The sequence below is a fragment of the Pelophylax lessonae genome, assembly GCF_965119305.1.
Source record: "Pelophylax lessonae genome assembly, chromosome: 12".
In the NCBI taxonomy this organism is placed as follows: Eukaryota; Metazoa; Chordata; class Amphibia; order Anura; family Ranidae; genus Pelophylax; species Pelophylax lessonae.
The window spans coordinates 133,191,539-133,207,596 of NC_138779.1; the positions used below are offsets into that span (position 1 = coordinate 133,191,539).

General features: G+C 43.9%; 1 protein-coding gene across 3 annotated transcripts in view; it reads left to right on the forward strand.

The window, feature by feature from the left end:
- Positions 1 to 457: 457 nt before the first annotated feature.
- Positions 458 to 16,058, forward strand: part of HYOU1 (hypoxia up-regulated 1) — a gene marked incomplete at its 3' end in the record, with an annotated part of 94,290 nt that continues 78,689 nt past the window's right edge. For 2 of the 3 annotated variants that reach the window (XM_082274292.1, XM_082274294.1), the window contains exons 1-4: positions 458 to 535; positions 5,472 to 5,577; positions 11,736 to 11,829; positions 13,963 to 14,041. In XM_082274292.1, coding sequence (XP_082130418.1) covers positions 5,505 to 5,577; positions 11,736 to 11,829; positions 13,963 to 14,041 — 246 coding nt within the window. In that variant the 5' untranslated portion in view covers positions 458 to 535; positions 5,472 to 5,504. Of the gene's footprint in view, positions 536 to 5,471; positions 5,578 to 11,735; positions 11,830 to 13,962; positions 14,042 to 16,058 lie in introns of those variants that run through there. The other variant, XM_082274293.1, reaches the window with a different exon arrangement.

Genomic DNA, 16,058 nt, shown 5'->3' on the forward strand with positions numbered 1-16,058 from the left:
ATTTGTCCTGAAAAAACAAGGTATGATCCACCGGAATACACAAAGTAGTTGTGATGATCTGTCCAGGTTTACTAATGCAGGTCAAAGTTGCAAAACTGTGCTCAGGGGTTATAATTTAGTTTTACCCTCATAATGAAGGGGTTAACATTGGTGTCAGCTTACTCCTAAGAAAACACACTCATTATATATATATATATATATATATATATATATATACAGATTTTGATTGAATTGTATTGTATTTTATATTTACAATATAATAACATCCCCCACCCCCCTTATCTCTCCAGCCTGAGATGTAACAATCTCCGTGCAATACAAGTATGACTCCTCAGAGCGGCCTGACGCCGCAGCAGCGTGGACCAATCCGAGCCTCCCTCAAACGTGGACCAATGGAAGCTGACAGCTGGGGAATTCTCTGACGTTTGATTGGCCGGGGTTCGCGCTTGGGTGACGTTCCCAGCTGCCGGTAAGCCGGCCAATCATTACCCGCCGCGTTCCGGTGTGTGCGCGAAGCAGCGGAGTGGAAGGGAAGGTAAGTGTCTGTGCTGGGCTCAGTGTGCGGAGTTGCGGTGGAGAGCGGACGGCGAGTGCGGCTGTAGCGGGTGAGAGAACGGAGAACACTGAGCCGTGTTCATGGCAGAGTAGTTCTCCAGCACAGGTAGAGGAGGGAAGGCCGAGCTCCTGGGTGTATTCCGGGTGTAGTCAGTCTCCTCTATTCCTGGCTCAGTGTGTGCAATGGTGTCATCTCTTCTATCACTTTCCTGCCTGCTGCTCCATCCTGTCGGTAGGTAACCTGTGTAGACTGACTGCAGCAGGACACGCCTCCCAGTGACACATGGCACCGAGCATTGTTCTGGATGGTCTCTAGTCTGGGGTGTCTGTATAGTGCACAGGCTTTGGGCTGGGAGCTCCTTGGCCTCTTCTTCTATGGAGGGCTCAGTGTTGGCTCCTTACTGCCCAATGGACATTTTCTCCAGGATCCCCATTTTCTGTACTGAGCCGGGTCATCCTTCTCATTCATTCTTTTTGTTTTAAAGCTGAGCTCCTAGGAAAATCATTATAGTGGGGCTCCCTGCGCCCAGAGGGTTCACTGTTTGGGGGACCAGGAACAAGGCTTTTACTGCCGTAATCCTGCATTCACCCTCCATGCCATGTGACTGTCCCAAATGACAGTCTCATTTCTAAGGCTGGGGCCATGATTGTGTGGGTCTTGCATGACGCATGTGTGCAGATACCGCAGCTCATTCTTTTGAATTGTGATGATGTGCCTGCAGAAAACCAGATTTTTATTTATTTTTTTTTTTCCCCTCCGATCCCCCGACTCTTTCAAATCACAGCCACATGGAACAGTATGGTGCTGCCACACCTGAACATGCAATATGTTTTCCAATGTGGGGGGGGGGGCTTAAGAGCATCACATTTTGCTTGCAGGGCAGAAATGCATGCATTCCTTAAGCTGCATGTGTGTGAGCCTAGCCTAAGATGCTCTGGCAGTCACAGGTAATGAATGGAGGAGGTGGACCTTTCATTGGATGGAAGCTGCAGCCTTTCATTGGATGGAAGCTGCAGCCTTTCATTGGATGGAAGCTGCAGCCTTTCATTGGATGGAAGCTGCAGCCTTTCATTGGATGGAAGCTGCAGCCTTTCATTGGATGGAAGCTGCAGCCTTTCATTGGATGGAAGCTGCAGCCTTTCATTGGATGGAAGCTGCAGCCTTTCATTGGATGGAAGCTGCAGCCTTTCATTGGATGGAGGCTGCAGCCTTTCATTGGATGGAGGCTGCAGCCTTTCATTGGATGGAGGCTGCAGCCTTTCATTGGATGGAGGCTGCAGCCTTTCATTGGATGGAGGCTGCAGCCTTTCATTGGATGGAGGCTGCAGCCTTTCATTGGATGGAGGCTGCAGCCTTTCATTGGATGGAGGCTGCAGCCTTTCATTGGATGGAGGCTGCAGCCTTTCATTGGATGGAGGCTGCAGCCTTTCATTGGATGGAGGCTACGGGCTGAAAGGATAGGTGTACTTGGCACTTTTGATGGGTACACATGACAGCTCCATCAACTTAGTTCCCCAATGCATTGGATGAAGGGGGGCAGAGGCTTTAGATTTCTGCTAATATACACACGGGGGCACATTGTGGTAATCGTAAGTAATGTGCCTTTTGTTCATTATTCATATTTTTTTTTTTAAACTAAATGTAGGCTTTAGTGCAAAGTCACACTATACAGCCAGTAAATCGCAGCACTAGCTATTACCTGCTCTGGTCCCTCTGTTTTGCCAGTGTGGTGTGCAATTCAGCGCATCACGCTGTTTCTTTTTTTTGTGCAAGCTTTATTTGAAGTGTACAAAACATAAACTTCATTAACTACAATGCAATTCAGCCCAGTGCGCTGCAATAAAAATGCAGCATGTCTGCATTTTATCGGGAATGGGAGACCTAGGAAACAATTGTTTCCTGTGTGTCCCTGCGGTGACAAATGTTATACCATGCGGTAAAATGGCTGCCCGATAAAGTGGGAATTGGCCCTTAAAAGTGGAACTAAAACCATCGATTTAACCTTTTCCCAAATCGGTTACATTCAAGGCATGCCATGAATAACTCAGTGGCTTTATACTCCCCATGGAACTGTCCAGTCATCAAATGGTTGGGAGTCATAGCTGATCACATGTGCAGCAACTGCAGATCCGAGGCTAATATATATTTTTTTGGCTATAAACAATGGGAGGGTTTAGGTCAACTATATAAATAAAAGTTGACCCATTGTATTCACTCCTGTAGATGTTAATGCTGACCTAAACGTACCTTTGCTCCAATGGCCCTGTCCCTCGCCTGCATCTACTGCTGTGCGCCAGTCTTCAGCCATCTTCATTGGCCAGCACAGGATGAGTTTGTCATTCTGGCACACAAGACCAGGCTGGCAGTGTAAGCTGAGCCTCTGCAGGTGCATCTCGGTTTACATGCCAGAGCAGACAGCAAGAAGGCAGGTAGGTGCATCGTATAGCAGAAGAGACATTGCATGTCTGTACTGTATACACAGTGTTGGGGGTAACTAGTTACAAAGTAACTCATTACAGTAACTACATTACTTTTTTTGGTAACTAAGTAAAGTAACTAGTTACAATACTAATATTGGTAACTACACTACTTTACTAGGCTATAGGAAGTAACTACACTACTTTACTAGGCTATAGGAAGTAACTACACTACTTTACTAGGCTATAGGAGGTAACTACACTACTTTACTAGGCTATAGGAGGTAACTTCACTACTTTACTAGGCTATAGGAGGTAACTACACTACTTTCCTAGGCTATAGGAGGTAACTTCACTACTTTACTAGGCTATAGGAGGTAACTTCACTACTTTACTAGGCTATAGGAAGTAACTACACTACTTTACTAGGCTATAGGAGGTAACTACACTACTTTACTAGGCTATAGGAGGTAACTTCACTACTTTACTAGGCTATAGGAGGTAACTTCACTACTTTACTAGGCTATAGGAGGTAACTTCACTACTTTACTAGGCTATAGGAACGCGCTTTGCTGCGTTACCCAAGCCGTGCGATACAATCGTTATTTCGAAGAATAGAGAGGGATGAAGTTTATGACTTTTTGTTGCACTTTATGTTTTATTCTGTTTTTTTCAGGTTTTGTTCTCATGTTTCCCAAAGCCTGTGTTTATACAATAAACTCTATGCAGAAAGAGTGTCATGTATCTTCTTCTACACGGTCAATTAAGAAAGAGGAAAGTAAAGTAATAAGTAGTGAAGTTACTTTTCAAATGCAGTAACTAGTAAAGTAATCTCATTACAATTTACAGAAGTAACTAGTAACTAGTTACATTTTTTGAGTAACTACCCCAACACTGTGTATACAGAGCTCGACAGTTCCCTTGTCTGACAGCTGATCTTTTCTTCCACTTTAATGGTTTGTCCCAACTGTCTAACTACTGGACAACTTGATTTGTTAAAGTAAATTGAAAAATAACAGCCTAAATGCAGCCACCACATTTAAAATGGAACTAAATCAATCAATTTTAACTGTTTCCAAAAACAGATTCAAGGTATGCTGTAAATAACTGTCACCTTTGCCTAGGTGTTCAGCCAAACTGTCAAGCCATCAAATGTGCTGGTGTCATCACTGATCACATGCGGTACCATGGCAACTGCAGATGAAACAGAGGCTAAGATGGCAGCTTCCTTGGCTGTAGGGCCTCTCTCACACTGGAGCGACTTATGTGATTTGACAGCTCAAATCGCATGACAAGTCGCACCCAATTGTGAGCAATGACAGTGTTGAAATCGGTGCAATGTTGACTTTGTGGTGATGCATCAATTTGAAAAATAATTCCTGCACTACTTTTGGCGATTTCAAGTGCAACTTGCATAGACATCCTTGCATGAAGCTGCACAGATATCTTCCAAGTCGCACCTGAAGTTGCTCTGATGTAGCTTTAAAAACACACAATTTTAGATGAAGTTGCTCGGTTTCAAAGCAGCATTCAGTTGCTTGATTTCAAAGCCGCCGAGTGCACCCCATGGCAAGCCGTTTGCATTGGGGGGGCACTCATGAGGGCTTGATTCCTCAGCTGCATTCTGTGTCCATTGACACACCGTGTGGCTCCGCCCTGTTCTCTGCTCACTGGCTGTGCTTGAAAGCTCCTACTGCTACCTCTCTGTTCAGGAGAGAGTGTAGAGCCGCTGCTATGCGGTTTTATTACTATAAGTTCTAGGTATTGAGTAAAAGCATTAGAAACCTGACATGACTACCCCGAGGTAGATCATTTTTAACCACCTTCATGCTATACAACATTTTTGGTAATCATCACAAATGACAACAAATAATGACCAAAAGAAATGGTGACTGTGAAAATTTAACATTGCGTTACCCTGATGGCCAATGCAGAAATACTTCCTTACTATGGTGGTCAGAAAAAAATTCCCTCCTTATGTTGAGGGTCAGAGCAAAGAATTCTGCAGTCAGACAGCTAAAGATTGTTGGTGGTTACCTACCTGAGAGATAAGGAAACTACACTTGTCTTATTATACTAGCTCTGCTGGTACTATACAGGTGGTAAATGAATCTGCCACTGCTCAAACCCCTAACGGGCTCTCTAAGGGACCACAGAACCCTGATTGTGAAAGCCTGGTCCAGTTATAGGTTTTGTTCCAGGGTTTCTGCGTCTTGTACGATACTAAATTTTGGTCTACTTGTCAACGTGTGTTTTTTATTCTCCCTGCAACCCTAGCACAATATATTGATGTAGATAGTATTAGTACCTCCAGGCTTTTAGTTTGGTTATACAACCAATGCACAGTGTTCTGATGCCATACTTGAGGTCTGATCAGATATGTAAAACTAGAGAAATAGCTGATAAAGAAGTAGGTGGTGATCTTAAAACCAATAAAGGCATGAATGGCAGACCAATTGTTTCCTGAACAATACTGAATGTGTTTTCCTTCTATTTAGGTGCACATTGACTGGCGCAGAGAATACAGAACAATGGGGCTTGCAATGAGGGCTGCAGGAGTTCTCTTCCTCTTTCTGTTGGTTGATCTCTTGCCTTCTCAGACAGGTAAGAACGTGCCTGTAATTATCTGTGTATATCAGCAGTTTTTAGGTGTTACCTCTGACTTCTTCATTACATTATATGATATGGTGTCCTTTGTTAGATGTTGAAAGGTAACACTTACCTAAAAGCATTTTCTAAAGCCTTTTTTTCTGGGTTCATACTTTTTGAATGTTTATTTCATATACTGTATATGTGGTAATGCTCCCTCTAGTTGGCATGCAAACCAGGGAATGTAATTTGAGTTTCTTTCTTTAAAGAGGAAGTAAACCCTCCTCTGCAAGTTGTACCTATAGGTAAGCCTATGATAAGGCTTACCTATAGGTAGTGCCGTTCCTTCAGAGCCCCGTGCCGTGACCGTCGGCTCCCGCGTGCGTGCGCGGGAGTGACTTCACCGCGGCTCCGGCCAATCAGATGGCCGGATGCTGCGATCCTTGAAGACGGGCGACTGGACATGTCGCCCGTCATAGAGGTGAGCGGGCGGCACGGCGGGGGCTCGTTCTAAGGTAAGTATTTGATAATGAGCTAGTATGCGATGCATACTAGCTCATTATGTCTTTATCTTTCAGGGTGGGGAAAAAAAATTTTTTTTTTTTTTTTTTTTTTTTTTTTTTGGTTTACAACCTCTTTAAGTTATGAAGCAAATACCTGGTACCTTTCCTCTCATTGGATAGCACTGAGGTTTGGCATTGACTGTGTGTTGTCATATGGGGGTGGGGAGACAGTCTTCAGCCCTGTGTGAGCCCTGACTAAAGCAACTTTAAATGGATACAGGGCTTTCTTTCTTCTCACATAAATAGTTTGAGCAAAGGAAATATGAATATGTACTTCTGGGGAGGTGGGCACTACAGTGCAGGTTTGCTTAAAATGATTGTAATTGTACAATTTTTTTAGAAAACAGACCCAGAACCTCCTCTTCTCAGGTCCCCCGCTGGCACTCCTGGTTCCTCCTCTCAGCTGAGTGCTCCTATAGGAAACTGCTTCCTATGGGGGTACTTGTGCAAGCTCACTCTCGTGCCTCGCTGTCTGCGTCTATTGACAGACAGCGGGACTCTGCCCCACTTCCTGCTCCCTATTAAATTTCTTTAAATGACAGCAGCGGGAGCCATTGATTCCTGCTGCCTCAGCAAAGGCAGTGAGACCAGAAAGTGAGGGGATAGAAGAGCTGCAGACGTGCAAAGCACTGGATCAAATGAGGACTCGGGTAAATTCAAAGAGGGTGAGGTGAGATACTGATGCCTAAACATTTTTTTTACCTAAATGCAAGGAATATATTAAGGTAAAAAAAAAAAAAAAGGTTTAGGCTTTATAACCACTTTAAGTTGCAAACCCGGGCTGTCCAAGCTGATCATGTGTTTAAAATTGTGCTTTTGGAAGAGTTTATGGAGAAAAATATGGAGTCTGTCATTGGTGACCTACCTCCGAAAGTGCCAATTTCCATCAATGTTATTCTGGCCCTCTTATGCACAGCCTCTGGGGGGTGGGGGAGGGGGGTTACAGGCAGTACCCCAGTAATGGTCCTGGGCCCCATTTGATTAGCAGAGGGGCCTGGCAGTCCTTCTCCTGTGGTAGGACCCCCTCAATCAATTATCCTCTGTGGGAAATAGAGGTATGGCGTCTTGGCATGCAGTAGTGGGAGAGGTCTTTCCTTGGCTCCAGGATTGCTTCTCACCCTGCAGGGAGTGTAACACCCAGAGCAGATGAGGATCTTCACAAAGAGGGCTGTCGGCTGTGTTTTGCAAACCTGTGTGTGTAAGTAACTAAACTATACAGCAGGGCTATTGTATGGATAGCATTTTGTGATGCATCTCAGATGGGACATGCTCTCCCTGGAGTGTTATTGGACTACGGTCACACAGTCAATGCCTCTCTAAGGGAACCCTGTACCTCTATGGCACCTGGCTACATTTGGCATTGTGATTATACAGTGTGCTGACCTTGCTTTGTTCACTGTTGTTGTCATATTGGAACAGGAAGGGGCCATCCCCAAACTGCTCTCACAAAGTTGGGAGCTTGAAATTGTGTAAAATGTCTTGGTGTGCTGACGCCTTAAGGCAGTGGTCTGCAAACTGCGGCCCAGGGGTCAAGATGCGGCCCTTTGCTTGTGTTTATCCGGCCCTTGGGGGATTATTACCCTCCCACTGTCGGCAACAGTGGGACAAATTTCTTTCACTGACACCGACAATGGGGCACTAGTCTTCTCACTGACACCAACTATGGCACACTATTCCTCCCACTGACACCACTGATGGGGCCCTATTGCTCCCCCTAATACCTGTCATGGGCATTGTGTTAATCCCACCGACACATGACATTTTCTTCACCCACTGTCCACAGTCTGGCCCCCCTAAATTTGAAGGACAGTAAACTGGCCCTTTTGTTTGGAGACCTCTGCCTTAGGGGTTCCTTTCACTGGAACTAAGGGGCCCCCTCCACCTAATGATTTGGACCAGTGCACAAAGCAAGGTCTATAAAGACATGGATGGGCAAGTTTGGGGTGGAGGAACTTGACTGGCCTGCCGAGTCCTGACCTCAAGCCAATAGAATACCTTTGGGATGAATTGGAGCGGAGACTGTGAGCCAGGCCTTCTCGTCTGACTTCACAAATTAGCTTCTTGAATGGTCAAACATACCCAAAGACGCTCCTAAACCTTACGGACTAAGACTGGGATGCCCTTAAAGTTGATGTGTGTGTAAAGGCAGGCATCCCAATACTTTTGGTAATCTTTGTGTGTGTGTGTGTGTGTTCAAAAAGTTTCCTTTTTTTTTTTTTTTAACTTCTATTTTGAAGACCCCTCGTTGTTGTTGTTTTTATTATCATTCCCGAACGAATTAAAATCTATTTTCTAGTGTTTTTTTTTTTTTTTTTTTTTTTTTTTTTTAAAAACAAGAAACACAAATCTATATACTCTAGTTTCTAGTAATCAACTCTTTTTATTGATCATCAGTAAAGTGACATGTTTTGTAGAATTAGGTTTGAGTACATCGCCAATTTTTATATTGTTTCAATACACATCTGTATGATAAAAGTACATTTTATCATAAATACTGTGCAATATATACAATGTATCTAGAAAGTATTCACAGCGCTTCAGTTTTTCAAAATTTTGTTATGTTACAGCCTTATTCCAAAATGGATTAAATTCATTTTTTCCTCAAAATTCTACAGACAATACCCTATGACAACGTGAAGTGTTTTTTTTTTTTTTTTTCTTTGCAAACTTCTAAAAATAAAAAAAATCCCATGTACATTAGTATTCACAGCCTTTGCTCAATACTTTGAAACACCTTTTGGCACCAGTTACAGCCTCAAGTCTTTTTGAGTATAATGCTACAAGCTTGGTATAACTGACCATGGCTTTTGGTCAGTTTCTCCCATTCTTCGTTGCAGGACCTCTCAAGCTCCATCAGGTTGGATGAGGAGCGTCCGTACACAGCCATTTTCAGATCTCTCCAGAGATGTTCCATCAGGTTAAAGTCTGGGCTCTGGCTGGGCTACTCAAGGACGTTCACAGAGTTGTCCCATAGCCACTCATTTTGTTATCTTGGCTGTGTGGTTAGGGTCGTTGTCCTTTTGGAAGATTAACCTTTACCCCAGTCTGAGGTCCAGAGTGCTTTGGGGCCGGTTTTCATCAAGGATGTCTCTGTAAATTACTGCAATTGCTTTCCCTTGATCCTGACTAATCTCACAGTTCTTGCAGCTGAAAAACATCCCCACAGCATGATGCTGCCACTGCCATGTTTACCTGTAGGGGTGTATTGGCCAGGCGATGAGTGGTGCTTGGTTTCCTCCAGACATGACACTTGCCATTCAGGCCAAAGTGTTTAATCTTTTATTTCATCAGACCAGAGAATTTTGTTTCTCATGGTCTGAGAGCCCTTCAGGTACTTTTTTTTTTTTTTTTTTTTGTAAAGATTTCAAACAAACATCTTCTTTCATGTTGTCATTATGGGGTATTGTTTGTAGAATTTTGAGGAAAATAATGAATTTTATCCATTTTGGAATAAGGCTGTAACATATGTGGAGAAAGTGAAGCGCTGTGAATACTTTCCAGGTGCACTGTATGTATTTACAATGAACATGCTTTACTTATTGGGGTCATCTATCTCCAGCCTCAGAAGGCAAGGGGTACCACAAGTCAGTACACAAGAATTAAGCCTAAAAATATCACTGGGCTTCAGATTATGGGTTTTCGTGATCAATATGGGTTTCAAATTTCATAATGAAGATGGAGGGGGCAGAGCACTCAAGCAGGTTAAAGGTATTGTAAAGTCTAGGGTTTTTTCCCCCTATAAAAATAACAAACCTGTTATACTTACCTGCACTTTTGCAGTGGATTTGCACAGAGCAGCCCCGAACCTCATCTTGGGTCCCTCTTCTGTGATCCTGGCTCCTCCCTCCTGTTCAGTGTCCCCCCCCCCCCCCCCCCCCCAGCAAGCAGCTTGCTATGGGGTCACCCGAGCTAAGTCGCAGCTCCCTGTGCCCATTCAGACATGGACCCCCGGCCCTGTCCTCTCTCCCCTGATTGGCTAGCTGGCTTTGACATCAGCGGCAGCCAATGATGCTGTCTCAGCCAATCAGGAGGGAGAATCTTGGACAGCTAAGACACTCATAGACATCGCTGGACAGAGAGGGACCTCGGGTAAGTGTTAGGGGCTGAGGGAGCTGCTGCACACAGAAGGCTTTTTGGAATGCATGAAGATGGAAAGCCTTCACAACTCCTCCTTTAATGGAAGGAGACAAACCTGAATCACAATTGATATCAGCAGGACAACCAGTGAGTCAACAGATTTAGAAGGGAAGGCTTGCTATATGGGCAATATCTGCCTCCCTATGTTTCCAAGTAGGTGTTCCCTTTAAGCAAAGTTAAATACTAATGCTGACTTTTACAGTAGCGGTTGAGCTTGGCCACACCCATTTTCCACATCTTTTCATTGTCAGTGAAGCTGTACACTACATTGTAGGTGATCCTGTTTAAAACTAGAGGGGGTAAGGCCAAGTGTAACAACACTTTAGGTTTAATTTCACAGAATAGAGAAAACTGTGCTTTCCCACTAGAAACACTTCTTTTTTTTTTTTTTTTTTTTTTTTTTTACGATTTACAGTGTATCTTGGTTTTCTGTTTGGCACTTCTCCAAGCTACCGGGTAGGGAAGGGCACACTCATAACATTTGTTTCCTATCCGTATTTCTGCTTGCATTCAGAAAATTTCAGGACATGGGTGACCATTCCTGCACTGGCATGCAAAGGCAGCCTGGAGTACACACAAGACATGTCTTCAAGGGAAGTTATTGATATCCATCATTCAAATCTTGATATGTTTATCTTTTAGAAACTACAAAAAGTAGTACTATGCCCCACACTTGTTCTCAAATACACTATTGGCTCTACATTAAAGTACATCAAGAACTGGGCGATCAAAGACTGATCGCTCAGTTCTTGGCTCTGTCCCATCACTCACTGATGTACTGGGCTGTGGAGGCAGCTGGAGTGGATCCCAACATTGTCTGGATTCAATGCAGAGCCTGAACCAGCTCAGACATCCGCTGACGGTGGTCTTTAGCCCACTGTTTGCTTAATCTGGGTCTCAGGAGTGCAAAACTAAGTACGCTCTTGTGACCCACAGGAAAAGTTTGCCAAAAGAGCTTTGATCCTAATTTTCCTTTTAAAATTCCATCCAGATATGCTATTTGTACAGTGGTATACCATCATAACCATTCCATTTATTGTAAAAACAAGCAAATTTGATGCTGAGAACCTCACCAGTTATTACAAACCTAAAAATCACCAGAATCCTCTGCCTCTGTGCATGTACAGCTGTTTGGCGTCTCACCTGCCTCTCCCAACCCATATTTATAAATCCCCCTGTGTATTCTGCAGCACACAGATTCCTGCAAATGATTGACCCCCCCCCCCCAGGAGACCGCTCGGCCGGTGAAGAAGCTAAAAGTATAGAACAGTTTGTGTGGAAATTTGAAATTGCCTAACCAAATGTGATCTAATGTCAATAAAGTTGATATTCCTCCAACTCTATGGAACTGCATTTATCTAATGCTAGAAGTACATTTACCTAAATTCAGATGTTTGCATTTGCACACGCTGGAGATCTCTTTTCTGCTAAATACATTTTTTGTTTTACTTTTGTTTTTTCTTTCTTTTGTAGATTCTGTGGCAGTCATGTCTGTGGATGTGGGCTTTGAATGGTTGAAAATTGCTATAGTCAAGCCAGGAGTTCCTATGGAAATTGTCTTAAACAAGTAAGTTTGCTTTTTAAATGTAATTTGGATTGAAGGAATGGAATGCTAATTTTTCAGATAGACTGTCGACACCATACATTTCTATTAACAGTTTAGAGAGTCTAACCTGCGGCCCATGATGGTTGTAAATGTAGCCCAACACACAACCTGAAATGTTGAGGTGGTGTGTGTTTTTTTTTTTTTATTTTTTATTTTTATGCACTTTACACTTAGTGGACACATGCGGCTGATGCAAAATTTGACAGTGTCTTCCTACAGGACTTTATAAAGTTTTATCTTTTCAAAGAAAAATATCCCACTTTTCACAATCGCACCTTATTCAGGTCAACAGCTTTAGGCAGCAACTGTTTTTAGGGAGTATTGCGGCACTTCACCCAAAAGGGGAATGTCCACTCTTCCTCCTTTACATTTTGGCACACTTTTTTTATTTTTTTGGGTTGGAGGGGCTACCTGATTTTGACAGATACCTGCTCCCTCACTGCTGGCCACATCCGAGGAGATGTTGGCGGGGGGTGGACTGCAGGACCATATACAAGACATAGCGCAGCTTGCTCATTGTGCCGTTGAAAGCCGGCTGTGAACCCACAAGGCTTCACTGATAGTTTCCCTTAGTCAAGATGCTGTCGCCTTGACCCAAAGCAGATTGAAGAACCTGCTTAGGTGAGGACAACGCTGGGTCCAGGGGCAGGTAAGTGTGGCCCAGGAAGATCAAAAGGTTGGACGCCCCTGCTTGTACACATACAAACACTCACTGGCCTTATCCACGTTGAGGTTTTCAAAGTCTGGGAACTATATAAATAGACAGCCTTGAACCTATGTAGGATCCAGTGCTCAAAGCACATATTCTAGGCCTGGAGTCTGGCTATTGTCCCCAAGGTACACATCAAGCGTAAAGCTGGTCCTAGATAATATTTTAAATGAAAAGTTAGATGAAAAATATGTTCAGAAATTCTCAAAACCTTTCGTGTTGACTGTAGCTATCCCTCTGACATGCACCATGTGACCTGTGTGGCTAAAGCCGATTTCTTTGCCACTATGTCTAAAGTCTTTGGAAAACTTCTGGAACTTCTAGAACACTTTGGTTTCCAGAGGCCAGAAGTATTACACACCCTGAACTAGGGGAGTGGTCCCTACACCCGAGAATTCTGAAGCACCTGTGTCAAATTTAGGGAGCTCCAGATGTGGATCTCCAGATTCAGCAACAAACTGGACAAGTGTGCCTCTAGTTACAGGGCTCATCTGGTGGAAGCATTGAATGCCCTAGTGTGGGAGTTGGCAACCCAATCGCGATCTACCTGTCGATGGGGGGCAGGTGACAGGTAGATCACGAACACGTCCCTGCTTTGCCGACGCCTCCAGGGATTACTATTGCAGACTGTGGTCTGGGCTGCTAGCCCGTCCACTTAGCTGCTGGTCCTTGACCCCAGCCTCCACTGCTCTCATCCTCACAGCAGAGCAGAGAGCGGGAGGCAGCAGTTTTGAATGGAGGGCCAGGGCTGTCCTAATTACCCTTTCAAGTTAACCAGCAGTTGATTGGTTGCTAGGACGCCGGGCAGTTTAGGCCGGGGCTTTACTTACATTTTTTTTTTTTCTTTAATATATTTGAAAATGGGGGGGGGGGGGGTGCACCCTGGGAATTTTTAAACTCTTCCATTTTGTCCAGGTAGGTTTCCGCCTCTTAAAACTTTCCTTCCCCCTGGTTGACTGTCCCTGTATGCCTCCCCACATGTGGACTCTACCTAGGGTAGTCTGTATGCAAATAAAATCTCCCTGGCATCACCCACTCCTCCAGACTAGCAACCACCCTTAATGGAGTGTTGATATTTGCATAACCCCTCCCAAGAGCCAGTCCATTGCTTGCATCAGGGCTGCAAGGCAGAGCCCTGTGATATTTTCAGGGAGCTTATTACAGGACTCTGCCGGCTCCTACAACCAGCAATTGGCTGTCTGCATTCCATAGGACAGATCACCCAGAGATGTTGCCAAGTCTAAAATAACACGTAATGAAAACAAAGTTTGAGTTAAAACATTTAATTTGCATGTTGAGGTCAGGGAGGTACAAGGGTATTGAGAAAATAAGTTTATTATATAGTGTAGAATGTTTTAATAATTTTGCACGAATTATATTTTTAGGGAATCGAGGAGGAAAACCCCTTTTGCTATCACGTTGAAAGAAAATGAACGCCTTTTTGGAGATAGTTCTTTAGGAATGGTAAGTTTGTACTTTATGTCCTTTATATTCAAATGTGCACTCCTAATATTAGCAAATAGTGATAGATATTTAGGAAGGAATATGTACAGTAAATGGTTCCTTATCCTGTCAAATATTATGTAACTTCTACGTTCTGTTGCTCTCACTGTGCAAATGTGCATCTTCCTGCCCCCCTAGTGAGGTCACACGTCCAGCACATAGATCCCACTTCCAGCGCACGCACATTGGTCTTTCCTTGGATCCTACCCGAACTCTCTAGTTCTTCCTTCATAGAATCCTAAGTTTGCAGTAGGGCTGAACGATAGTCGATGTGATATCGACTATCGTTCTGCGGGCGTGGGCGATATTCATATCGCCAAAGACATGATATTTACCATTAGGCAGGGAGAAGTCAGGACTCGGGGGGAGGAGGAGGAGACTCAGTGCTGGCAGCCGTCCCACACGTTCAGCGGTGAGCAGCGCGCCGTGAGCAGCTGCACACCTGATTGGTTCCCTGTGCCGCTACTCACGTGATTGGTTCGCTGTGCCGCTCTCACCGCTCGGTCAAGAGAACTAGCTCCAGGGTGGCAGAGGGAACGTGTGGGACAGATGTCATGTCGGGCTGTGTTTTTCTACCTCCTACCACAACTGTGAGTCCCGACTCTGCCTAATCCGTCTTCTGCATTCCACCCAGAGAAATATCGCAATATATATAGTTGAAAACGAAATATCGCAATGTTCTTTTTTTCCCAATATCGTGCAGCCCTAGTCTGCAGTCAGACAATGCCACACAAATGGCATATTAAAGTGGGAGTTCCAACCTGGTGGTAAAAAATTAGGTCAGCAGTTACAAATACTGTAGCTGACTTTTTTTTTTTTTTTCATTGAAGGACACTTAGCCGTCCAGGGAGCCCGCGATGTTGGCAACCCAAGTCGATCCGTCCATTGGCTCCGGGTGCAGGCGCCGCATTGCTAGTAAGGGAAACCCACAGTGAAGGACGGCTGCTACAAACAGAAGGCTTTTTCTCTCAATGCATAGAATGCATTAAGATTAAAAACCTTCTGCCTTTACAACACCTTAAAGCATAACTAAAGGCAAAACTTGTTTTTTTTTTTTTTTGTTTTTTTATACTTTTGGATAGAATGCAGAGGGAATAAAACCATCAGTCAGTTTTTTATTGCTGTCTGTTCCCTCTTTAAGGAGATTCACCCTCTCTATTTGTCCGGTTTACTATTATCAAAAGTAAAAAGAGAATGCCAAATTTTTGGTTGTCCCCAGAAAAGTAAGAGGGGGAATCTTCCAATGGGGACACTAGTTCTGGTGACCTGGGGGTCCCCAAATGATTCCCTTAATTTGCAGGTACTGCTTCTCCCTTCCTGTTTAGCTATGGGGCAGGGAAGGGAAATCTCCGCCACAATAGGACATGGGGCGGGGGGAAACAATCTGACCTGGATAATAACCCTACCTTGCTCTATCTAACATGAAGAAAGTTTTGCCTATAGTTCTACTTTAATACATTCAAAGATGTTAAGCAAATTTGCAATTTAACCTCCCCTCCCTTCTTTCCTTTTTTTTATCTGCTTTGAGAACCATCAATAAAGTACCGAGTAAGAAGGAAGAAAACGATTTATATATCTGTTTTTCATTTGTCAGTATGTTTTCTATGTTGCATGGTACTCATGTATTCAGCAGAAGTTGTAAACTTCTATACAGCTTGCATATGAGTAATTTAAAAAATAAATTGTGGACATCCTACTGATTGTCTGTCTGCTTTTAGCCACACCCTCATTTGTAGCCACACCCACAATCTGCAATTTTTCGCATTACCTGAAGCAGTTTGTCACAGATGTTGGTTTAAGAGACCAAATGCTAAATGATGCATAATGCGTTGCTGCAAATTGTGGGTAGGAGTATGATTTCAGTAAAACCTGAGTCTCCTACTATGGGTCAGGGAAGGTTAAAGCATAAAGTCCCGGGGTCAGGTTAGGAGCAGGTAACTTGAATTGTGGCTGGTGTCCAGTGTTCGACTTCTTTACC